General features: G+C 43.1%; 2 protein-coding genes across 7 annotated transcripts in view; both read right to left on the reverse strand.

Moving 5' to 3' along the window:
* LOC110973480 (solute carrier family 23 member 1-like) overlaps positions 1-9,181 on the reverse strand; it is a 40,229-nt gene extending 31,048 nt beyond the window's left edge. For 3 of the 6 annotated variants that reach the window (XR_015428190.1, XM_022224334.2, XM_022224333.2), the window contains exons 1-3: positions 8,991-9,181; positions 5,765-5,878; positions 1,092-1,331 (exon numbers count right to left, since the gene is read on the reverse strand). Coding sequence is in view for 5 of the 6 variants with exons in the window: in XM_022224334.2 (XP_022080026.2) it covers positions 1,092-1,331; positions 5,765-5,845 (321 nt within the window). In the remaining variant the exon portion in view is untranslated. The other 3 variants (XM_022224335.2, XM_087148163.1, XM_087148162.1) reach the window with 3 other exon arrangements.
* Positions 9,182-12,222: 3,041 nt separating this feature from the next.
* Positions 12,223-26,271, reverse strand: wdr24 (WD repeat domain 24). Its single transcript, XM_022224073.2, has 18 exons — positions 26,105-26,271; positions 24,886-24,993; positions 24,648-24,761; positions 23,604-23,788; positions 23,343-23,468; positions 22,505-22,636; positions 22,115-22,325; positions 20,919-21,019; positions 20,208-20,417; positions 19,901-20,011; positions 19,054-19,159; positions 18,398-18,713; positions 18,028-18,084; positions 17,417-17,570; positions 16,773-16,875; positions 16,166-16,251; positions 15,772-15,884; positions 12,223-15,076 (listed from the first exon to the last, which is right to left on the reverse strand). The coding sequence occupies exons 1-18, from the start codon at positions 26,127-26,129 to the stop codon at positions 14,941-14,943; spliced, it is 2,394 nt and encodes a 797-aa protein (XP_022079765.2). The 5' UTR covers positions 26,130-26,271; the 3' UTR covers positions 12,223-14,940.
* Between the last annotated feature and the right edge of the window lie 15 nt (positions 26,272-26,286).

Genomic DNA, 26,286 nt, shown 5'->3' on the forward strand with positions numbered 1-26,286 from the left:
CCTCTACACTAGGCTCATCAATGGACTCAATGGAAGGCATGGATGTCAATTCAGTACTACCATCCAACAGCAGAGTCAACAATGTGTAAGTGATACTTGGCCTTGAGATGCAAACAGGTACTATGTTCAACAAAGCAGGGCAAAGCCAACGATAAATGTTTGCACCTAAGTTGGTGAACCGTCCTCTTGTATTTCTGGGCAGGACGGCCAAAGGCCAATTTTTGTTTGATCAATCCTTTTACGGTTCAAATAACTAGTCACGCCTCAGGTCAACTGTGGCAGATCAAGCAAATAAAAAATTTGAGGGGGTACCCTTCAGCGGACAAATGCGGTTAGTCTTTGACAGAAAATTTTCAGGGCACGGCCTTCCCTACCGATAAAAAAGTTAGAACTGCTTCATTTTTCAGGACTTCAAATGGAAACTCTCTGAACTTCATTTTGAACCTCTGGAGATAATTAATTAAAGAAGACTTCTGGGGACGATCTGTTTGAAATTCAGGGGAAAAACGTTCAGAAAAGTAAACCATGGCAGTTCCGATAAGTTTCTAGATTGAAAATCAATGGTCCTCAACACGAAAGTACCGGGCCTTGACAAGTTTATAGAAAGCTGGTATTTGTACGAGGTGCTGGGAGCTTTGAAGGCACGTACCTGTAGACTGAGAATTTGTGGAAAAGGGTATGGCGCTAAAAGTATCTACATGCCAATGCGCCCCTCAAATTTTGAAAGGGAACGGCACAGGATGGCCAATTCTGACATGTGAAAAGATCTACACTGACCAAGGAAGTGCTAAATACCGTAGGATTATGACTGAGGGCGTTAACGTATTTCAGAATTTGCAACAAAGAAGTTCCAAGTGTGTAAAAAGTATTTGCATAAATCAACAAGTCCACTGAGTTTTCTTCATTCTCTATCTACTCTTAATATTTCTCTGCATTTAAAACAAACAGCTCAATAATGTAATAAGAGAGAAGTACTCACAGAGAAGTACTCACAGAGAAGTACTCACAGAGAAGTACTCACAGAGAAGTACTCACAGAGAACTTGAGTACAACTCTGGATGAGCTAAATGCAATGAGCTTTGCTGACTCACCTGAAAACCCAGCAGTAGGCAGTTATACCAGGGAGGCACGTCCTCGATGGCGTAAGTTAGATCCCCTCTCAGTTCCTTCAGGATGGCCTGCGCCTTTTCCTTCACATCGGCCTCCTGCTCGGCCCCAGTCTCTGCCCCGATCTCGCCCATCTCCAGGCTGACGGCGTTGGCGTTGGCCTCCACCTCCACCACAGAAGCCCCACCATTTTTCTCCTTCGTCTCGTTGGGCGGGTCGTCCTCCTGTAGGTGGGCACGGGAGGAGGGATAGTAGGAGCGAAAATGTTTGAACTTGAGGCAGAACATTTCCCTTTTTTTTCAACTTAGAGCGGCAAATTACTGTACCGGTATCTACAGCACAGCCCGCGCAACTTCCATCGATACAGATGTCCAGCAAGAGTCGTCTCAGCAACAAGGCATTTGGTTCAGTCACCAACAACTTTGTCCGTCATGAGACAACAGGTTCGAGTGTGTGTCTAACTTTTAACAAGTGCAACACAGGAACATGCGTAAGTTTTAGGTAAGAGCACACTTTTGAGTGGTTCAGAAGTTCGTAGTGCCCACCGAAATGGTTTTTATTGACTACTGACATAAGTTCCCCTTACTTTTGATTTCCTGGTTTGACAGATGTGATCAAATCTAGTAAGATTTAAATATTCTGATGCTTCATGAATTCTCTGCAGAATTGATCAACTTGCACTGTATGCTTCTTTCTCGGTGCAAGTTCTTCGGGGGGGGAGGAATACGGTGGCTTTCCTTTAAAAAAATATTTTGAATCCGGATACTTTCTCCTGCTCTCTCAAACGTTTAGGATAAAATTTTGAAATGCCAAAGCAACTGATCTGCCAGCTACAGCCAGAGGCTGGAGGCATACAGGCACTGTACCGTGCCTGTTCTGTGCTACATGTACATGTATACATGTTCATGTATACACCAATTGATCTGTTATCTGGAAACTGAAAACTGTACTGAACCAAAGGCAAAACTGTACGGTACATGTACATATACATGTATATGTACTGGACACACAAAAAAAATTGGACGCAATACATTTATGTAAAAAAAACAGTCCTGCCACTCAAAATGAAACTGTGCACAGGCACAGGTTGCCGCATTACCGGTACCTTGAAAATGCACACACCTGTGCCAACAAACCTGTGCACGCACATGCATGAAGTGAGCTTCCAAAACTTCCGACAAGCTGGTTGTTAAACGTCGGACCATTTTTCTTGCTTGAATTTAGTTGTGATGGCTTTTTGAAGGCGTTTGAATGAATTAAAGCAAATTTATTGAAGCAATTCTTAATTATTACTGGGCTTATACAAACATTACACGAATGTACAGTACTAGTAGGTGGGTATTTCCACACAATGGGATAACTACATGTATTACATGTTGGACACACTTGCAATGGGGCATAAAGGGCCCAGAAAAGTTGGATGGTTGTACTTGCTCTTCTTCTCTGTAGTTGTTCTAGCATATTTCTGAGCATTTTAAGCGTGAAACTAAAAATACTACTACAAACCGATTGCGACTGCTCTTCTCTGTAGTTGTTCTAGCATATTTCTGAGCATTTTAAGAGTGAAACCAAAAATACTACTACAAACCGATTGCGACTGCTCTTCTTCTCTGTAGTTGTTCTAGCATATTTCTCAGCATTTTAAGCATGAAACTAAAAATACTACTACAAACCGATTGCGACTGCTCTTCTCTGTAGTTGTTCTAGCATATTTCTGAGCATTTTAAGAGTGAAACCAAAAATACTACTAAAACCGACTGCGACTGCTCTTCTACTCTGTAGTTGTTCTAGCATATTTCTGAGCATTTTTAAGCGTGAAACCAAAAATACTGCTACAAACCGATTGCTACTGTATCTACATGGACGTGCACTCTCATATAATGTCTTACTTTTTGTTACATGTATTTATTCTAGGCATGTGCTTGTTGTAATTACATGTATTTGGGAGGGTTCGTGGTAAATCATTTTTATGTACTGTACTAATTAAATATTCTAAATGTATTTACAGATTTTAATTTTTTATGGTCCATTTGCGAGTAGTAATTTTTGCTGTCTATTTTATTCTTGCAGTAATTGTCTCTTTTATCGTACACCAAATCGTTTAAACATCTGGACTTTATGTATATGTATTTGGTCACGTTTTTAATTTAACCCTGTTTCTACTGTAACTGTCAAAAACAGTCAAATTCCTTGCACTTGATTTCCCCCAGTACACAGACACATATATGGGAATATGACTGATTTTGACGGATCCGACAACGGTGTCAAGAATGCATCTTTGCATAGGAGGGTTAAACAAATAAACCAAAACGAATGAATAAATGAATGTACCAGTACCGGTTCATTAACAAGGTTCTCAAACCATTTCTGACAAAATTTATCCATCATCAGCTTCCCCGAAAATTAATGGCAGAGAACACAACACATCCAGGGTAGCACATTCAGGGTGATTCCAAGAAACTTACTGATCCATCTTGAATGTCTCCTTTTTTTTTAGAAATTCGGAGCCCATTGACAGACTTCCTGAAGCACCTCTGTAACTTTACATGAAAATTCCAAACTTCAGTTTAAGAGAGGTTTGCTACATGTCGTAGGACATTTACCGGTATGTTACTTTTCATTATAGTCACAGGATTTGGGAAGAAACGTCAAACAAAAAAATCAACAGATTTGCACAATGTATATTGAGATACAGTAAGCCTTTTGCGAGTTACAGTAGGGCTGAGTCAATTCAAACGATTCACTATTCGAATATTCGACCTTCAATTCAATCGAATATCCAACTATTCAGCTGTACCAACCACCAGATTGTTAAGGAACAGTCAATAAGTGAAAAATCAGTTGCAAAAATGCCCACAATTGTACATTATAATCACTGTAATAGCTTCTCACGTCTAGGAGTAACCTTGACCCGAATCACGCGGTATAGCAACGGTGTCTTTAGTCTGGGGAATTCAAATCGTTATGTTTACATGCATGTGCACTCAGATTAATCAGTGTACCAGATTTTATTCAAATTTAACTCACAAATGGCTAACTGGAACAAGGTGCCCCTGTTTTGTTGGTGTGAAGAGTCTGGGCCGTGAAAAAAGGGAAAAAAAATCACAAGGGAATTTCTTGGAAACTAGTCTGTCAGCTGAAAATGTATCCGGAATTCGAGTAAGCGACAACAATTGGCAACTCCTTTTGTTGCTGTTTATCCATGTCAACAATCCCAGCCGTGCCAACGCAGCTGTGTTTTCAAGGTCAGGGCACTGAGTCCCTTTAACATATTGATCCCCTCCCAAAACAAGCACACGTTTATGTCTAAAGAACGTTGTCGGAAAAGATGACAGGTCAGAGTCCGACAACAATAGAGCCCTTGTGTCAGGGCACCACTGCCCAGAGTCGGAATTCAACAATGGGCTGAAAACGCAAGTAGATATTCCGGTTTGTACATGTATGTGTACACACCCCTATGAGTACACCACCCTCTGCTTTTAGCAAGAGGTCGTTGGTTCTCTGTGGGTGGAAGGAGGTGGTTCCAGTAACCCATTTATTGTTCTCCCACACCCTCTAGACACACAAAAACCCATGTCCGGCTAACCTCTTACTTACTGGAGCACATAACTGAGGCAATGCAATATGCACTGCAGTACCATACACGTACATTTTACAATGTAAGGCAAGTGCCCCCAGATACCCCCCCTGCAAAACAAGTTATACAGGTACCACATTAGAAAAAAAGAGCACTGCACTTGAAAAATAAATGCTTCGCTAGTCTAGCCTCTTTTTCTACCATAACAGGCCCCATGACTCATTCATGACCTAATGCTTGAAAAAAAAATTTGTTTTGGTGACTTAAAACTGAGCTCACTACACTACATGTACGTACATGTATACCTTGATCCTGGTGAATTTTGAAATCATCCCTTCCAGGCTTGTTCCTATACACACCTCTGGACCCATGAAACAGTGACTGTTGCAGCTTGGAAAGCCCAACCTTCCAACCTTCAACCCTTGGCCCACTTCAATTTTGAGAGAGGCCAAATCCAGGATATCCTTCCATTGAAGTGACCAAAACCGGTATCGCAATCAATTTCCTGTCAATAAAGTGCCGGTATTTCCTTGCCGACCAGCTTGGCCACAACAGCGCTGCTACAATTGAGCGAACTCACAAAAGAATTTTGGGTTGCTATCGACTGCCACTAAACAAAAGGACAAATACTGGTTTCGAATTTGGGATTGCCAAAGATATCAAGTTTTCGATAGTTGTGTTTCGGAAGTCAAAGAAGTTTGAAGTAACTTCTTAAGACTGGATTTCAGAAAGTGTTGGAATAAACTGTTGGAACTTCACAGAGAAGTTAAATACTTTTGAGAATTTTCCCTATGGGTGGAGGGGCCGAAGTTAAAAGGCAAATTTTGTTTGGTTTTTGTCAAATAAAAAAATTGGACGACAACTCTCAGGAACCAAAGTGTATCTTGTTTTCCTGAAGTCCTCCCAAGCATGTCCAAAACCCCAAGTTTAGCCTCATGCCTCAAAAAGGCCGTACGATCACATGAGCAAGATCCTACATGTATAAAGATTTGACGTCCTCCCCAAAACCAGGCTCTGAATCTGCCCTTGAAACCATATATAAAGCTACCTATAATAATGTTGAACAACCCTCAGTCTTACCTGTATATCGTCTGTTCTGTTTTCTACTACAGATATGCTGGGGTAAATCCGAGCTTCGTCACTATATACTTGCGAGGACATGATGGGGATTTTTTCTTTCTATACTTGTTGAATCTGCAAAATAAATTGATGTACATGTAGACAAAGCACATTCACAACTTGCTTAAAAGAACCAGGAAATAGAAATATTTTTATAAATTTTACTAAAATCCTTGAAATTCCATCTTTGGGCCTCAATTAACCTGATTTTGAATTGTGGTGTTGCAGTTTTTTAACCCATATTTTGATGTGTTTTGGTTTTTATGCTAATGCATATTTGCATATTCATGTTAGAACTATGATGTCATCCAAGGCACTGAATCTCAATCGTTGCACTGATTCGTGCACAGAAAATTTCTAGATTTTTGTAACCACTGCTATGGCAGATTTAATTTTCTTTGGCAATTTGTTGCTGAGTAAGTACATGTACCGGTATATGGCAATAATCCAGCAAACATCCTTTTCACAGAAATGTTCCCAGCAAATATGGGATTCACAATTCGAACATGAAAACATGCAACCTGAACCATGTTTTCCTGGATTTACATCAAAGCAAAAGCGCCCTCACTTGTCCAGTAATGCTTGGTCAATTCCTAATGTTTGAAAAAGTGCACCGTTCCCGCTATGATATTACTGACTCGAGCATATCAAAGTTGTTTAATTAAAACCAGTAACTTTAAGCTGACGGTTTAGATATCAATCGGCCACTCATATCATGCCCAGGCCACTTTCAAAATTCAACTTGGAAAGAGTTCCCTATACGGAAGCCACTTGACACCGTGCGCAAAAACCCTATAGGACTGGAAAATGCGGTGGGTTTACAGTAAGGTGATTTGGTTTTTTTTCCCCTCAATTTCAAATCTGAGAGAAGGGATGGGAAAGGCTCCCTTAGCTCAAGAAATGTCCCTTCCCCCCCCCCCACAGATTGGACAGACCAAACAAATTTACATGCCCCTACATATATGATGGGTTACTCTACACTATCGCGGTAGTTATCACATTTTCCGATCGAAATAAAGATTGCTCGCTCACCTTCTAGAATTATCCTATCCTCGCTGTTGTTCAACTCTTACTTTTTAACTTGATTCATAAAATGTTGTTTGTGGTTCAATTTATTTCCTCTTCGATACCTTAGAAAATCTGCGTGCACACCGTATGCGAGCGGAGGTGGAGTCTCTCTTATTGCGATATCGAGAAATGGTTTCTACAGTGGCCTTTAAAGCACTTTGTTTATGAATAAATAAAGACAAAAGGAATGATTTTGTTTTCAGAGGAAACAAAATAGCCTCATTTTTCAAGTTTTTCAGCACAGAAGCACTAATTTTGACTCCGAAAAACGCTTGGCATTTTCGCAATTAAAATGTGCCTTTAGACACCTGTGGCCATTTCAAAATTGACATACAGGAACCCAGCAATCGATATCCAAGGGCAGGGTGGCATTAGAAATAACTGTTAAAGAGATAGATGGTAGGTAATGACGAACATGGTCAAGGAGAAGTTACAAATGGTCAAGGAGAATTTACAAATTTCGGAAAAATTACACCTTTTATTAAACATTATCAAAACTTACGGAAACATGCAGAATTTTTCTCTGTTTTAATAAAACTTATCCCTGGCCATAAGTTATTGATTACTTAGGTGAATATTGTCGATTGGGAACTCACTGGCAATGCAAAATTCATAATTTCCAATACTACGATAAAACAGTTACAGCGATAATTATAATGCGATAATTATAATATAGGAACAAAGTATATGTCTCTTCCAGGTGTGTTTGCCCGTTAATATTGACACTGAAAGTTTTGGACTTTCTTGTAGCTGGCTTTGGTTTTAATAATGCTCCAAAATACCATCAAGACCATGAAGACAGCAGGCAGTAACACCATCACTATGTTGAATTTGTGCCAAGCGAGCACGGATTGGACTTAACCGTGGGAAATTATGGGATTACATAACTTACAGTAACCATGGAGGAAGGACACAGAAGGAGTTTGAACTGCCCGGGCTACAACGTCTGGCCAAATACTGCTTTCTGGCATATTCGGTATGTCCATAGCCAGAGAGCAGCGCACGCCTGCTACCCACCACCTGTTTTGCAACCATAAGCCCTCTTTGTACCCTATGATCGTCGCCGCAATTTTTCGCTGGTAATCTGCATCCCTAAAACATTGTGTACTGCAAAATAGGAAGTTGAATATTCATGCCATCGTTGGTGCTTGATATGATCCGACAACATCAAATTTAGTGCTTGCGTAGTTGCTTTTACTAGGCTGTGTACCCGAAGTGTTCATGTGCAGTTGTTGCCTTTATCGAACGCTTTCTTCTGGACTTCTTTTTGGAATAAATAGCCAAGCTGTTTGTGAGATTTTGTGTTTTGTTTGAATAATTTTTATTATGGCATTTGTACAAAGGCGTATTTTATGAGATTTCACGATCACTCCCTGTGATGAAATAGCGCATTTTGTCCCTAATGAACTGAGCTTCCCAGAAGTAGTGAAGATTTTGATGGCCAGTCTTAGCCAAATTCGTACCTAGTTTTTGAACACTGATGTATTGGACGGAGAAGACTAGAATTACAAACTTTGCATGGATAATGAAACAGTGTGTCAAAATTTAAAAAGTTTATTTATGATGGCAAAAGTAGGTCTAATATCAGGAATTTTTCTCTCTATATTTCCTGGTCACATCGATAGTTTGTATTGAATTGCAAGCAAAAAATTACAAGTATTGCCAGGATATTACTGACCCCGCTTGTCTGGCTAAGATGCAGGCAGCAATAAAGCATTTTTGGAATATTTTCTATTATTCATCAGACGCGGCGGCGACCATCATTGGACGCTTTGAAGTGCGTGAGTTACAACTTCTTCTGTGTCCTTCCACCATGCAGTAACCAGCGGCACACATGTACGTACGTAGGCCGAGGGAAGAAGGACCTAGGCCTACCGCCATGCACATGCAGAACTGTGGGGTCCAACGTGGGGCTGGGACTGGGAGCGGGGCGGACGAAGGACCCCACAGTTCTGGGGGATACCAACTACTACCTCCGGTGGTGACCACCTCAGGATTCGTAGGCTACATTTTTGGCACAAGGTCTACAGTCTTGGTCATTAGCGCCGATAGCTTACTATATACCGTGACGATAAGAAAGACTAACATTTAGCTATAAAATGACATGGGAAATACTCACAGTCACCGCGTCAACGAAATCAGTTTAGGCTCCAAAGTGCAATCGCTCTCAACCGCCACTCGACACTCCAGGAAAGCAGTTAGTCGGCGTGATAGCGCGCTAAACGAGCATGAACCAATGTACCATATATTATATGACTAGGGAATCGGAAGGACGACAAGCAACAACTTCAGCGAACAAGTGCGCAACTCTGAATTTCCTGGCTGCGGCTAGGCTGAATAGCCAATTGCAAGCGACTGCATTTTTCCGCTAGACCCTAGTGTTTGTGCCGGCCGTAGCCGGACATTTGATGCAAGATATGGGACGGAGAGAACACCGCCCACCCTTTTGATGTTATGTTTGCCGGAATCTCTGGAATTCTTTTCAGACATGGAGCAAGATATGAGACGGAGAGACCCCCCTCGTGTTGGTTATTGTCTCACTGGAATCTGAGGAATTCTTTTCAGACATCGGGAGGGGTGTTAGGTAACAATAGTCTAGGGTTTCTATAGCGATTGGACATGTTGGGGGGGGGGTTACCCCTCGGTCTCGTTTCTTGCTGAATGTATGTCTGTACGGTTTGGACATTTAGAGGAGGGACCCTCTACCCCATGTCTTGCCGGGTATAATAATAAAGTGAGTACAGGCGTCACGGCAGACGATCCATGACGACCTAGAAAAAGTTGCTTTTGATAGCCTATAATAAGCTAATGGAACTTTTTTTTAAGACAGTTGAAATGGAATGATGTTCAGATGTGGATTTAGTTTGATTGCGAACAGTAATGTGAATTTTATTAGTCTGTGAATAGTTTCTAAAACTTCTGAAAGTTTTATGTTGATGGCCACCTAAATTGCATTTAAGAAAAAGTAAAAATAGTAAATAAATCATTGGAATTCCATCCCAAAAAAGTTCAAAACTGTTTGACAATGGGGCAAATTTTACACGAGAGATTATAAAAGTACTAGCGACGATTTCAAAATGATATGCTTACAATCTGAGGGGGCTTGACGCCGATATTAAAGAAACTAGCCCGTTCTGAACTGTTTTTTTTTTAATGTTCTTGTCGGAAAACTATACGGTCACGCTAATTTCCCTTTATAACGGTAACAAATCTTCCAGTAGGCCTACGGGTGTGCCTTTGGAATGTTAAAATAACTCAGTCCATTCGTTCCTTCTAGCGGTAAAAGTTCAAGGCTGCACAAACATTAACAAGACGTGTGGTACCATCAACTAGACAGAAAGCATAACTTTATTAGGCCTCGATTATAATCCAAGCACGTGCAGGAACGTGATCCACATTGTAAATGACGCACTTGAACCCATCATCAAGCGCGCCTCCGCGCGATGAAAACCAGTCTCAACCGCCAACGTGAACCCTTTCTGACCCACCACGCTACAAAACCCAATTACGTGACGTTTCACTCTTTCGAATTTACAGAATACTAAATGACCGTATACTGCTTCAGAAAATGAGTTAGTTATATGCGCTCATTTCGGACCCCGGGTTCCTCCTGCATGCACCTCGCTCAAATCAGGGACCTTCGTATATCAGAGACGAGAGAAAATAGTGGCCGCCGCAAAATTGAGAGTACCCCGTCGCCAAGAGTTGGTCGTTGTCGCTGCCCAGCAGCCTTTCAGAGAAACACTTGTAAGGAAATAACGAGGTCCACTTCAGAGCTTCTGTAATGACTTAAGGATTTGTGGAGGGAACAGGGTTGAGGATCATTCCCGTGTACTTGCAGCCCTGGTGCAAATGGTTACACAGCATAAAAGTTTAAAATTGCATAAAAACAAGCAGTTTAAAATAAATACAATACGCGAAGATATCTTTAATTAATCGACAGTGTAGTAACCAAGTATTTTGGATTAACCAGGTGTAATTGCTTGAAGTTGGAAGCTGAGGGCGCCGTCTTCCTGTAAAGATGCTGGAGGGGGCCCTTCCACAAAACCACCAGTGGGCGGGACAGAGTATTACCTCTTCGTCGCCCGAAAGTATTGCGGACACAGTTTGTGACACATCTTATCGACAAAATATAAACTATGTTGTATCTGTTTTACAACCAGAAATATCTCAAGAAGAAAAAATTATCCAAAGCAGTTCCCTGGGAGTAACTGTATAACACTGAAAGACGTTACTCGAACGTAGGCCTACTTCAGCGTCAGAGCAAACCACTGTACATGTACATCTGCTCCTGCTGGCTACTTTACAATCGCCAAAATCTGGTTGCAACTAAAAGAATTAATTTGTAAAATGAACTTGTTGGGACAGAACAGCAAGATCAGTTCTGCCAATTTCGGTCTTGAAAGCGCCAAGAGTCGCAGAACATCTGACGTGGTTTGGTAGACAATTCCATTCAGGAATCGTCCAGGGGTACAATGAGTGAAGATAGCTATTTTTGTTTGCCCGGATACGGTTGTAGATAAGGTCACCATGATGATGTCTTGTAATAGGTCGTGCCACTCGATTTGTGTTGGGTTGGTATAGAAGTTGAAAAATATTGTTTGGGATGAGGCCATGTGTCTCCTTATAGAGGGTACACAGTCGGGCTTTCATTCGTCTAATATCGAGGGATTCCCAATCCAGTTTAGAGATCATGTCAGACACACTGGAGGTTTGTGAGTAATCGTTGAAAATGAACCTAGCAGCACGTCGCTGTACTTTGTCAAGAGTGTCGATGTTGCTTTTCTGGTGTGGATCCCACATCGTCTGACAATATTCCAGGAGTGGTCGAACTAAGGCTTTGTAAGCAATATCAAGAAAACGTCGTTTTCTAGCTTTCGAAAGGGCGGAAATCGTCTCTGTTTGGGGTCATTATATAGCTGGCATCGCAGGGACACGTGCAACAATCGAGTTGGAGACGGAAATGCGAACCAAAGACCAAAACAGTGCAGGTGATTTTCTAGTCGCTCCGTTAACCCAGAAGGGGACGGGGTTGTTGGCTTTTTCGTTTGTGGTTTCGTTTGTTTTCGGTCATTTTCCATTTATTTCAGGTCTTTTTTATTTTCCCTTTCCTTTGGCGACAAACCTAAATAAGTTTGTCGAGCGCGTAATTTGAAACAAATTTTTGTACAATCTAGACGTAAAGAATTTTTGTCAGAACATCTATACATAGGTAAAGATGAGTCATTATTCAACCGTAAATATATAATTTTCTCCAACTTTTTGACTAAGTAGAGAAGCCGAGTAAGTTTAATTTCATTTGAAATTATCATCTTGTAAGTCTAATAAAGACCATTGCTCATCACTTTGAATTTGTCGTTTATAATGCTTATTATTTCCACAGAAAAGAAAACAGCCTAAATAAATACCAATATTTATGAAATTAAAATAACTTGAAAAATACCAAAATGGAAGAAAAAGTATTCCAGTTATATCCTACAGGTTTCACAATGCCTCCGTAAATCCCTGTATTCTGACTGATAGGTTGTTATTGTGTCATTAACTCTAACAGTCCTCAATTCTGCACCTGTTGGAGGACTGATGGCTGTTAGGGTTAAGTTACTCTTTTTGTGCACAGCGTGGCCGCACAGCAAATACACTTGTACCATTTCATGGATAAGTAATACCTTGGATTTATTAAGGCATTGCACAAAGCAACGAGTGTTTCACATTCATGCAAAGAAAACAAAAAATTACATTCCGTGACGGATAGAATGCGCATTATTCAATCCTCTCACTTCATGAAAATCATTCTGGCAACTGCATCATTTAAACATTATTTGTGTAACATTTCCCACGTAGACAATGTGATGAAATGAAATAAGGTCTATCAAAATGAGTACGTTCACGAGTCATACTCGGGTCAAATTCATTCCCTTGGCTGACATCTATCAAATGACGCCACAGTCAGTCCAACAAGATTCTATATGATTCAAAAACATGACTCAAATTTGAAATTATCTGGGTCTGCAGTTTTGAGAAATTTTTGAGTCCGCAAGTGTTCAAATAATATTATAATGAATTATTTCAACCCTATTTTCGAACCAGTCAGAGGGAAATAAGCCTTTGAAAGGTCTACCGTCAGGAAAAAAAAGCTGACAAAGTGACAAATACTATTTTTCATCTGGGCTTGAATGAAACAGGTAAACTTAGAAAAATGTTGCGTTATGCAACAGTACAACTGGCAGAAGAAATAAGTCTCACTAGAACATGCAAAACCATTGGCTTTGCCCGCATGAAAATCGGGCACAAAGTAATCTCAGGTCACTGGCTCCACCGCAGGGATTTTCTCTCCAAGACAACCTGTTCACTGGTACCTGTGACTAGTATACAAATACAACATTGAGGTTGGATAATTGATGTTAGTTTCCCGAGGTATTGGGGGTTCGCCGAGGGGAACAAATATCAACTGTCCAACCGAAATAAACCACGTCATATTTGTTGTACTATACCTCATAGGCTCATACATATTTTAATTAATAACCTCTGAAAATAAAACCTCATCAAATTTGTTTCCACAAACTTTTATTTTGTTCCTAAGGTTGAAACACAAACAATTCATCTTTTTTCAGTTTACGTTTATTTTACACACAAGAATGCATGCAGATCGTTGCTAGGCTGGTACCACCACGAGTGCACAGTACACCCGGGCGACAGTTCCTGGATTTTCTGCTCCTGGGCATGCCTTTGACAGTTAAAAACAAATGCGTATTTACTCCTTGCATGAACGATCGCATGTGCACTTGGCAAATAGCAAAAATAGCGACTGGCATGTGACGGTGAATGCACCAATGAGAATTGGGCAATCCCTCGTGAATATGTATGACGTATAATACCAGAAATTGCTCCGTAGAGTGCAGAACAGGTCAGACAAAAAAAAAATTGTTTCAGATCACATCCCCTCTTGAAAACCAAATCTATTCAGCATTACCATTTCTTTGGGGGGGTTGAGGGGGGGTTGTTTACAAAGACGGACAAAGACATTTTTAACCTCAAACCTTCAGAACCCTGTACCAACCCTCTGCCAACTGAAGTATCCAGCCCTATGTTGGTAGTTCATAGTTAAATTTGTCAGTAGCTTTTTGAGTGTGTGTTCAGAAGACATAAAACCCAGACACCACAATAGCCAGGGATTATGCCCAAAAGTCATGGCATGGCCAACACAGCAACGTTGCAAACCTGGAAAGTGGTAGGCAGCTTGGTTCTAACACCCGAGGTTTCCAATACCTAAAGTGAAAGACTGCTTTTTGTCACTTGAAACTACTATACTGCAGAGGGGGGGGCCAGGGTTGCATGAATTAGACCGGTATCGGTCATGGAAACTCTAGTGCTTTTTGAGCACTGATTGTTTTTGCAAAGACTAGGCAAGAGGTGAAAATGTCATACTTCCAAAACAACCTACTGGGCAACCGCTTGCGAGTGACCTGCGGCACTGAAGGCTGGCCCTTGGGTACCAGACCAGACGAGGCTTAGGGCTAGGATCAAATCTACTGCTTTAAGGCTATGGCTTTGGGTTTTTGCCACTGATGCACAACACAGTAAGCAGGCATAGCAAGAGAAAACAATGCCAAGCCACATCCAGATTACTTGGCAACGGCTTGCATTAATACACGCATCTATGGAAAATCCATGCATGAAGACGCTCACTGCCACCTTTCACTGGGTTCAGTCTAATTTAAAGCTGTGCCAAGTAAATTTGGACACAGCCGCCAGTTTTGGACATGGTCTTAGTCTGGTGCCTCTCAGGCCAGTGGCATGCATTCTTTGACACAGGATAGAGCCCACAGGTACCAGACTGAGCGATATTAAGAATAGTCAGGCACCAATCAGGCTGACATTACTCCACCTGTACCACATTGATTTGGTGCGGGAAACTAGACACGGTTACCTTCAGCTCAAGTCTGCAGCCTTGATTGTTTGACAGCACTGGTACTGTAAGTTTGGAATTCACCATCTCGTGCATACTCATGATATTGGCAATATTCATTGTCCATGCTGGTAGTTCCAGTAAGCCGTACTTGAGTGCCGCGTCACGTGTATTCACAGTAATGGCCGCAGCCTGTCGGACACATCGGGTTTTCCTGTAACCACTCTTGGATGTGTTGTATATGACCTCCATGGGAGCAACCTTGGCACCAGACGTAGAGACCCTTCACCGGTAGATGGCTGTTAAATAAAGAATTGACGGATGTGGTTTTTAGACTTCTAAACAACAGTGACCAGATAGTTGCAGTATACGGAGTACAGGTTCTCGGACCATGTGGCCAATTGTGGCCATCTTTGGCTGAAGGGGTGGGGAGACCCCGGTGGTGGGGTAGGGGGGTTGTCACGTGTTCCCCCCACCCCATCCACAACCCCACAGGCTTCAGTTTCACCACTGTTCAACTGCATGATGAAGTTTGTCGCTGTTTCCGCGTCACATTTTGCCAGGAGTTTCAACGAACCCTCCAAAATTCTCCCCGTTCCATCGAGCAAGCAAATTCAACATACCACGATGGTACGATAATGTTCCCCAAAATTAATATGGTTGTGATTGGTCAATCGGATGTGCACCATCTCAGCATCCACATCTTACATTCTTTGTAAGGGCTCATTTATCCCAGAGGAAAATCCCAGGAAAAGAAAACTAATTTATCCCAAGAGAAAATTTCAGTCCCGACAGACGCGTGCTATAGCAAAATCAGACAACAATGCACACAGAGTGAGTCATAAATCGCATCCGAATTACATGGCTAGGGCTCATCATGGCACACATTTCTATGAGCAACAGGTTGGGTGGCTTTCGGGGCGGTGGGGTGGAGAGATGTGATTGATTGTGAGCCGTAGCCACGTCATTCGGACGCGGCCCCGGTCAGTCGTACCAAACCGAGCAGGTGTTGGTCAGCTTGCGGCAGTTGGGACGCTGGCAGGCCCAGGAGTACTGGTCAAGCTGACCGCTGCAGTGGTTGCACTTGGTGTACACGGTAGTCGATTGCTGACGGAAACAAAATTTCAAAATGGAATCTTTTAGACCACCGAACAAGCCTCACGCCAGTATTGAAGTCGATCCTATCACGTAGTCAAGTAACAGGTTTGCACCATGCTAAATATCTCTTTGGTGAGTGGGTGTGGTTATGAAAAGAACCAGAGGGAACTCAACATTTCGGACAGTAAGCTCTGTCATGTCACAAGTCCGTTGTCACCTACAACCCTACAACATGAATTTGACTGAGCAAGTGTATCTTAGGGTCGGCAGGCATCAGAAACTGGCCTTACCTGATTGATGGAGCTGACGTTGCTATGATTACTGAGTTTGGTGACCTCACTGGCGATGCACCACAACTTAAACCGGGTCAGCAGATCTACACCAAAACGGATGAAAGAAATTAGACTTAAAGTTTGATGCCACACAAGACAGGACAGATCAAATGTACAGAATAGACCGTTTTTACGGGGAAGCCATTTTATTTGTCCTGTTCTGGTTCCCTGAATCTGTCATATTCAATGTAATCTGTTGAATGGAATGGTACCAGACTATATTGGGTTCTAAACCTCACTTCTGTTTTTTTAACGATGGCTTAAAACATTTTGACATAATTCATCACAAATTTTCAATAATTTTAAACAAAAACTGGCCTGAATTTGTACAAACTTTAATTTTGTCGCGGTTATTTTTACTCTCAAGTTCCAAAAATGAAATGTTTTACTTCACTTTCAATTCAAGATGGCCGACACATGTACAGAGTGTTTATCCTGCGGACCAATCTTCTACAGTGACAGCTGTTTTGGAACAAGGAGTGCAAGCCAAACCAAACATAAGAAGCAAAACGGCTTCTCATGGAGACTATTATTTGGGGGGAAGATACGTTATTATGTAACTCACCGATGTAGGACATGAACCATTGTTCCTGGTCATCCAGACTTATCTTGTCTCTGATTCGGTCGCCGAGAACGATCAATGCTGACACGGCCATCTGAACGTCTCCCTGTCATTAAAATGGCACACACTTTATCAGGCCCAAAACCCGAAATTTATTGGCCTTTGCAATGGCTCGGGAAAAAAAAACACGGGAATACAAAATGTGACTGGTTCCCACAAAATGAGTCTTATGACATTTCAATAATTTCATTTCAGTTAATGCTGGATAGAGCAAACTGAGCTCCTTGTTTTGATATAACACTCGGTTTGGCTTAATGACGAAAATGAGCATTATGTGGGGGAAAAATTGTGAAGGTTCTTTTTTGAGTTACACTGTGGACAATTCTTTTAAAGGCCTTTAACTCAATCCCCTTTTAAGTGGAAGCACCCCCTCGTTTGGTTGAAAAGAGCAATGTTGGTGGGGAAGAGTTCATTTGGTAGAAGTGCATGCATTTCATAGTCTTTTGTGAACCAGCTAGGTACAGTTCCCACCAAAGGGGGCCTCTGTGCCCTCTTTTAGTCTTGCTCGGGCCGCAAAGTGGATCTGGCCACTTGCGGCTCGTTTGGTTAAGTTTGGTCATCAAATTAGGTCAAACTCCTGACCTTACCTGATTAGCGTAAAAGGCCAACATGTCAGCGACAATAGGGGTGAACTTGGCCGACAGCTGGTTGAACGGCAGCTCCTTGGCGACGGACGGGATGATCGCCGGGGCGACAAGGAGCTGGTTGCCGAGAGAGTCTGGCTCCGTGTCCAGCAGTTCACTGCCAATGCACAGCAAGAAGTCAGGGCCAACTTCATGAAGGTGTCAAAGTTCTTGGAGCATTCAATTTTACAATTATCAGCAACCCTACCAGAGCGAACTCCACCAGGGATTTTTGGAGGATTGCACTGGGTCGAGAGAGGTTCAATCCAGGCCTCCATTCTTTGTGTTTTACATAAAGATCACACTGCTCAAAAGTTTAAGAATGAAGACTATGCAAACCGTTTACTATGTACGAGAGGATATTTAAGTACTACCCCTGTTCACTGGGCCTGTACACTTTCAGCTTCCTTTCGGGGTGTATCTAATTTTCAGCTTCGATTAAGCCTCGTTTTAGAAAACGGCCCGGGGGTTATGCAGTTGGAACATGCCATTCTTCGTTAATAGCCTTGCTCAGGGACACAGGCACCACAACCCTTCAATATGCAGCATCTATTTGGAGACACTGCGCTACTCACATGGCTGGGGTTACAGTGTTGGGCTTGTACTGTTGAGACTGGTCCGGTGAAGGGGGCCTGAAATGATAGAAAAAAATATTGAGCATTCTTGACAAGAAGCAATCTTAACGTAGGATTCATTCCCTCCATTTAAAACTGAGCACAGGACAACAGTTGTCACAAAAATACATTTCTATAGGGAGCAAAAGTGAGTTGTGATAGTGAGAAGGAGACAAAGGTATGAACTGCAAGAATAAAAAGATTGAAAAAGAAACAGAAATGCAAAAAAATAAATACGATTAGAAATCTATTTAATGCCATCTGCTTCATAAATTCACAGAAATTGAAACAATGAAAACCAACTGATACGAGGCTGAGAACTTGTGTCTACCTGTACGTGTCCACAATCTCGTGTCGCTGCGAGAATGCCTCATTGGGCAGGGTCCAGGCGTCCATGCTGAGCGTGCTCAGCTCCTCGTCGTAGATCTCGTCCACCTCGCCCTCCCCGTCCACCCGCACCTGCTCGCCAAAGAAGAAGTCGGCCGCCGTGTGGCTGCCGTCCCGCGACCGGTCCCGGGCCTTGAGGGCCGCCGGCGTGTGGCCGCCGTCCAGCTCGCTGTCACTCAGGGCCGAGTCGTCGTCTGTCTGTCCGGCTGCAGACTCCACGGTGTTGTCGTTCGGCTGGGGTGTCACTGAAAGCTCTGGGACTACAGTAATGGTAACAAGATTGCAATGCTGAGGTGAAGTACTACATAAACACTCCACAAATTGTTTTATGAGCAAATTGCTTCACAAATCCTATTTTATACTCTAATTCTTCAAAAGTACAAAAGTGTTATGGGGTACTTCACACGTACTTCAAAAGTAAAGTAGTGGTTGAGTAGTTTATAAGTACTTAACAAGTACAGTACTGAAGTTGAGTACTTCAAAAGCACTTAAGTGTGGTACAATGATCATCAAGATTTCCTAAGTAATATATCCTAAGTACTTAAAGTGTAGCACTGCAGCCTAGTACTTCTCAAGTACTTAAAAGGTACAGTACTGCACCTCGTTCAGCATCAGTCTGCTTGAGGCTTTCTGGCTGGGCAATTGCTGGCTTCGCGATAGGATTGTCACTGTACATCAGCTTCAGCATGTTCCACGTCTGGGCAACCTGCAACGACATTTGTGCAAAGAATTCACGGATCTGTCAATGCTTTGAGAATAGCTTGAGAAATGTGAGAATTCCCGGAACAAACCCCACTGAGAACACAGAAAATGCAAGTGGTCTAATAAAGTTCTTTTTCAGCATTAACCCTCCTTTGGTTTTACAGCACAAATGTGCACAAATGCCCACAGTCACTGGTGAGCATGTATTTTCTATATGGAACTCAAACATGCACAGGCTCAGTGTGTACACAGTAGATTGCCAGCACAAAATGACCCAGGGTCTTTTGTGCAGTCCTCTTCACTGCATTTGGTTTACTGCACAATTATGCACATGAAACAGTGAAGCACAGTTGTTGGGCAGCTCAAAAGTGCAATCTGATATTCCTGTGCGGGACAGTTGGTGCAGTGCACAACACGACACAGCTGTGCTTCTTTGAGGTGTTCACCAAAAGAGCCAAAGAGTGACTTCAGCATAGGAGGGTTAAGCAGTACATTTAGGCAAGAAACAAAAAACAAGACAAAGATTCCTTGACCCTGACACTGTAGAGCACTGGGTGCAACTGGTGATAAAGCCTGTCAGGCCTTGTTATGGGTCTGTCTACAGCAGCAACACTGACTTCCAATTTGGAGATGATGGAATGCTCCCAACTGATTCACTTCTGGCTGGAACACTGAGATTGTTTGGCTTCTTCGTAGAGCTCCAAAGATTTGCAAAAAGGATTTGTATTGCCACCTAAGACTGTACCTGATACCGTCCCAGCTCACGGGAAACCTTAGCGTTGTGTTCGCACAGTTCAGGAAACGGACGGCCTGTCAGCTGGAATCTCTGAGCACAGGCCAGGAACAAGTCTGAAAACTGCAAAGGGATGAACAGTACAACACAAGAATTCCGATCATGTTCAGAGAAAAATTACAGGAAACAATCAGAGAATGTTTCAAGAACAGGGACTGCCCTGCCAGGCAACAATCGGCACAAGACTGGAAGGAAACAATTGTTGTAAACTGTCTTGCTCAAGGGCATACGTATGGAAACACACGAGTTACGTGTTTACCGTGTCCTTCTCCTGGTTCTTGTAAACCAGCATGGAGCTCTCGTAGGGCTGGAAGACGTCCTGCATGCCGGCCGGTCCCCTGCGGCGGAAGCTCATGGGTTTGCGCGTGTTGGAGTAGCTGGCGGCCTGCTGCTGGCTCTCGGTCTGGCTGGATTTGCTCAGAACGTGGCAGATGTTGCCGTGGAGGCTCATGGATACACCCACTGGGCTCTGGGGGGGGGGCAGATGTAACAACGGGAGAATTCTGCAGTCATCCAGGCTAAATGGTCGTGACTCTGTGCCCAAGTACTTTGGCTGTACTTGGGTCCGTCACAAGTCCGTGCAAGTCCATCGCAAGTCATTTCGTCTTCAGACATATAAGAAGCCATTCAAATGAACAGTGACATCAGCCTTCCTTTATCATTGTCCATCCCGCTACTTACGACTTGACACACTATCACTTGGTCAAATTATTCCAATCCGTCATATTCAGGGCTGCCACAATTCTCTTGGGTGATATACACTGTGATGGACATAAGGTCAGTTCTGGCACTTCTGCCTGCAACTTCGGTCAAAGGTCACACATGTCGGATATCAAGATGTCATCAAAAATTTGGGTAAAAAGCCAAAATCACAATTAATTTGCGTAGGATTTGTTACATAATTGTGTCTGAGAAACCTCTACGTTGGACTGTGCCGTTGAGCGATTCAGACCACTTGAGGCAAACTTACACCGCTTTCTGCGGGGCGTTTGGCGTCCTTGAAGATATGATGGTAAAGCATACCATCCTTGCCTCCGGACATGAAGACGTGAGGATCCTTCCAAACCACACCTAAAGAGTCAAAATTGAGGAAAGAATACACTGACCGCTACCCATTACTTGGCATGTGGCATGTTCTGACTGAAATTTCATCTATATTTGCCAGTAGTGACTTCCTCATCTGAGATGCCATGGAATTGAAATGTCAGAGCTGTTTACATTAGTATAGAATATGCAAATTTGAATGCAGTGATGGCACATGCGTTGCATTACATACCGAGTGTGAGCATTCCTTTAGTTTCATGTTGTTCGGAAAAAACAATGAGAAAACCTCATTTTACTCACACGGTGAGCACTCTCTCAACCTGAAGTTTTCATCGTGGTTCCTTGATTGCTCGTTTTCATTCTTTGATGAGATCCTTACCTTCCCATTCTCCCAATTTGTTTTTTTTTGGGGGGGGGATTGTCTGTGACCCTGGGCAAGTCAACACGTCTCCACTGCCTTCGTTACGTGGATCTCACGTCTTCATAAATTCAAACATGGAACAGCACAAAAACTTGCTCCATTTCTGTGGGAGATTTTTGTGGGGACTGAAAACACTGTGGGGTCAAAGAAACGTCCTCATAACTCGGTCCTAATTTGCCTGTTCCCTTTAGCACGGTAAAGGCCTGCCCACGTATATTTGTTTTCCCAAACGAGATCCGACCGTTTCGAAAGAGGGCGCCCTCTGTGCTTATGCATTATTCATAAATTTGTCCAAGGCTTTAAAGAGGGGCTAGATAATCAGGTATACGAGTATTAAATTCACCATAGCTTGGCAGCTGATGTGTGGATTGGTCGGGAGTACTCCCGAATTGAAATCCTTCGTCTCGGGTTCAAATCCTCTCTGTTGCTTTTACTTTTTGTTTTTTAAAATTGTAAATAAACAAGTGAGAAAGTAACATTCTTGGTTTGGTTTGGGTGGTCAAGAACGATACGTTTGATATGCAGGTAACAGACCAAACACAAGACAGAAAACCACAACTGTTTGGGGAAAAAATTCATGGCCTCTCCATTCCTGTCCAGTGGTCCACACACCTGGACTGTAAGTGCCCAATTATTATATTTTTAGCTCATCATAAAGCGCCCTCAAGCGGATATGCTCTGGGTCTATTGCAGATCCTCACCCGTAGCCATGTCTTTATGCTCCTCAAACACAGCAAAGGGCATATAGGGCCTGCGGACGTCCCAAACGCATATCGTCTGGTCCACCACTTGGGAGCAGCTCGCTATGTAGTACTTCTTGTTCGGTCGCCACTTGACGCGGGCTACCGACGCGATGCAGTACACGGTGTTCTCTACTGTCATCCCATTGTCACTGTTGTCTAATTTCCAGACCTGCAACGAATAGTACCGTCTTACTCCTCACTAGCCGTCAAATGATGATAGGTAATCGGACCAAAAATATTTTCATATTTTTTGCTTAAAGTTGAATAATTTCACATTTCTGTACTGATGGGTTGTGGTTTGATAAAGTTCATTTTTTCCTAAATTTACCCAGAATGCACCTAGCTCACCTTGATCAACTTGTCTCGTCCGCACGTCGCGATGGCGTTTCTGTCTTCGGGGTGCCAGTCTAGTGCAAACGCAGGGCCAATGTGGGCCACATTGTTCAGCAAGTACTTATCTGATCGGCGGAAATCCCAGGTCTGTGTTGAGGAATGAAACAAGAAGTTTTCCCACACGGTAAAAGCCTCGACACCTTTTAAGCTAGGTCACAGACTAATCTGTGGAGACGCAATTACAACGCTGGCACCAAAGTCGCGCGCCCCTCGCGTTAACTTAAATGGCATCCATTTTGGCAGGGTCACAGTACCCTATTGGTCCAAGAGCCACTCAACATGTGCATGCAACCTGCACGAAAGCGTGGCGCCACAGTCGCCACTGAAGTAATTCGACCCCTAAGTTTAAACCCGAATTTGTTGAACATTTTTGAACTGTGGCAATCCACTCTGATGAGGCAGGTGTTTTATACAGGACAGTGCGCAGACAGTTGTTAACTCCAAAGGAGCATCAAAGAGCAGGTTTGGGTCAACGCATGCACGCCCTGGCAGTGATGCGCTTTACCTTAGCAGTTTCATGTACTTTCAGAGTGTGCGCGTTCCCTGCGCAAACAACCGTGCATACATGATGTGTTGGCAAAAACCGAACATCTGGTGCGTCTTTTACCCAGGCAAGAAATCCACTGCATGCTTACGCGCAACCTTGCTCTGTGCAAAGTTTCAGAGACCTAAAACTCAACTCACACCCTATTGTGAAGTGCTGTAACGTTTCTGTTCTCTTGTTGTGGATATTGCACTCTTGGAATTTGGTTGGATGTGACTTCACTCGCATTTTGCAAGGGGGGTGTCTCACCTGTATTCCTCCGGTGTCCGACGTGGTGGCAAAGTAGAAAGAGTCGTGCGGGCTGAATTGGATGTCACGCACGCTCTCGTTCTGTTTGCCGCCAAACGTAGCTTCACAGAGATTACTCCGCAGATCCTGTCAGGGAAAAATTCCAACAGAAAATCAGAAATGGATTTACGACCAAGCCGACTTTTTTTAGACACAATTTACGTCCCGCTGGCTCGGAATATTTGCTGCGATTCACGCGGACCCGTCGGCAGGAGCACTTACAAAGAATTTCATGGTTCCGTCTTGCGAGCCACTGAGCAGGATGTACCACTCCAGGGGGTGGAAGGAGACCCGGTTGACCCCCCGGCTGTGGTTGGTGAACTCGTGCTCCAGCTTGTTTCCCTGGTGCTTCAGCAAGTTCCAGGTGCACACGTGGCCGTTGGTCGCACCCGTCGCCAGGAGTTCATCTACCGAAACGAAATGAATGTTGGAGTTAATGGCAGGCACTAACACTGCTACAGCCAGGCAAGAATTCTTGAAAAGAATCTTCTAGACTCCAACACTGCGCCCAAAAGCAGTGGTAGATTCTTTCCACTTGAGCTCTCCAAGCAGCATTAAGCCCCCAGAGAGAGGTCACATCCAAATCTCATGTCTAGAGAGTTGTTGGAGTTAATGGCAGGCACTAACACTGCTACAGCCAGGCAAGAATTCTTGAAAAGAATCTTCTAGACTCCAACACTGCGCCCAAAAGCAGTGGTAGATTCTTTCCACTTGAGCTCTCCAAGCAGCATTAAGCCCCCAGAGAGAGGTCAAATCCAAATCTCATGTCTAGAGAGTTGTTGGAGTTAATGGCAGGCACTAACACTGCTACAGCCAGGCAAGAATTCTTGAAAAGAATCTTCTAGACTCCAACACTGGGCAAAAAATCAGGAGTAGATTCTTTCCACTTGAGCTCTCCAAGCAGGATTAAGCCCCCAGAGAGAGGTCACATCCAAATCTCATGTCTAGAGATTCATCAAGGTCTTTGCTAGTTGTAAACACTCTGGTGCATGCCGACAATAGCTCCAGAAATTTATTTCAGACAGTGTCTCACAACTGCTGGCTTCCACCTTCCTCAATCCCACTAAATCTTACAAAACCATTTGGTGGATTTAAGTAAGTAACCTGAAGAGAGGTCATGTAATTAAGCAGGTTGGGATGAAAAGGAGAAAAGGTTAACTACAAAGAAACAGGAAAAGTGAGAGATGAAGTCTTGGGCAGAAAAGAAGAAGCACTTCAAACTGGACAGGGCAAGGGAGTGTGGTGAAGTCAGAACAGAGGTCCAACCTTTTAACGGATGCCAGACGACGTCGCTGCAGCTGTACCTGAGCGTGATCCGACCGACGCGCAGATTCAGTGTCTCCCTGAAGCTGCACTCCTCCACATGGAAGATCTTAAAAACTGCAGGGTGACACAATGGACAACTGTCAATGCTTGATTATGGATTGTGAGGTCAAGTGTCCGAATGGACCTCATTTTCTCATTTCAAAACCCAAAGCCCCAGCCACTCCATGGCCATACATACCTGATCTGCCAGCCACTACAACTTGTGACGAGTCCCGGCGGGCACTGATGGCATTGATGCTCCCTTCAACCTCAACCCCAAAGGTTGTGTGACCAACACCCCCACGCACTGTCAAAACAAAACAAGTAACACTGAGTTTTTATCCCAACCAAGGCACTCTACTAGTCCCAACTTAAGATGGGGGAGCCCCAACTATGGTTGGACGATCCCAACTTAGGGTGTTGCAGTTGGGTCAGACCTGTTGATGGTAACTATCATTCACAGACACCACATATAAGTACTCAAGCTGTCTTACTGCATAAAGACTGAAATTCTTTACGATCAGAAAAGCAAAACTTTCATGCACAGTTTTCATAACTATTTGTAAGGTTTGTAAAACCTCTTAGAGCTTTCTGGAGTTAGGTGCCCGAGTGGTGGGGTGTATGATTGGGGTAGGGTGACATTTTTTAAATGGGGGGTGGGCTTTCTGAAGCCATAAAAGGGTGTCTCTGCATTCAATCTCCCCTCATCATACCTTCTTGTTAATGTTATTTATCATTTTTTTAAAAATTGGCACGACTGGCGGAATAATTTCCCCGAAATTAGTTTTGCCACCGTCAAGTGTCAGGTGTTTCTGCAAAGAACAACAGGTCTAACGTTATGGACGGGTCTTTTTTTTTTATAATCAAGACAACCAGTTTTAACAAGTTTTCTGACTCCGGGCATGGCGGGGCCGGGAGCATGGGCATGTATACTGGGGGAAGGGGGAATCTTCCCATGAACACCCCTGACATGCCCGAACAGCCACTGACAGGTAACACATAACCGGCAAACAAACAAGCCTAACAACAGTCACTGTCGTTAACACCTAGCATTAGTACGTCTTAGTAACTTAGCCATGTTAACAGGACATGTAACGAGGGTCAACTGTTAAATTATAAATCATGTAAATGGGAAGAGTTCATGGAGGTAGTCTAGTTATTCCCTACAGCATCCTCCATGACTACAGTGATCTATTGGCTATCAGAAAGCAAAAAAGTGTCCAGAAAAGTTCAATTTAGGAGGAAAAAAACAAGTTCTTTACACAGAAAACACTTCGAATTTTTCAGACCAGTCTCACAGTCATAGTTATTATAACTTATGGGATTTGTGACAGGCATTGACAATTGACATGTCAGGGTGTCGAGTGGCATCCCACATGATATGAAACTCTTTCCTAACAAATGGCAAACACACAGACCTGCATCTGTCACTGTTCTTGACATATCAAACTTTGTAATACATGTGTGAACATCAATCGTGGTTTCTAGGCCCTAAGAAACATATCAGATGTTCTGGGATCTCTATCCTCGCGAGTTAAGTTTTGTGCAAATCCAATCCTTCAACCCCCAACTGGGTCTGGTTCACTTTCTCAACTTAGGC

Source organism: Acanthaster planci, linkage group LG17 (genome assembly GCF_054643075.1).
Source record: "Acanthaster planci isolate LZ-2023a linkage group LG17, COTS_SCS, whole genome shotgun sequence".
Taxonomy (NCBI): Eukaryota; Metazoa; Echinodermata; class Asteroidea; order Valvatida; family Acanthasteridae; genus Acanthaster; species Acanthaster planci.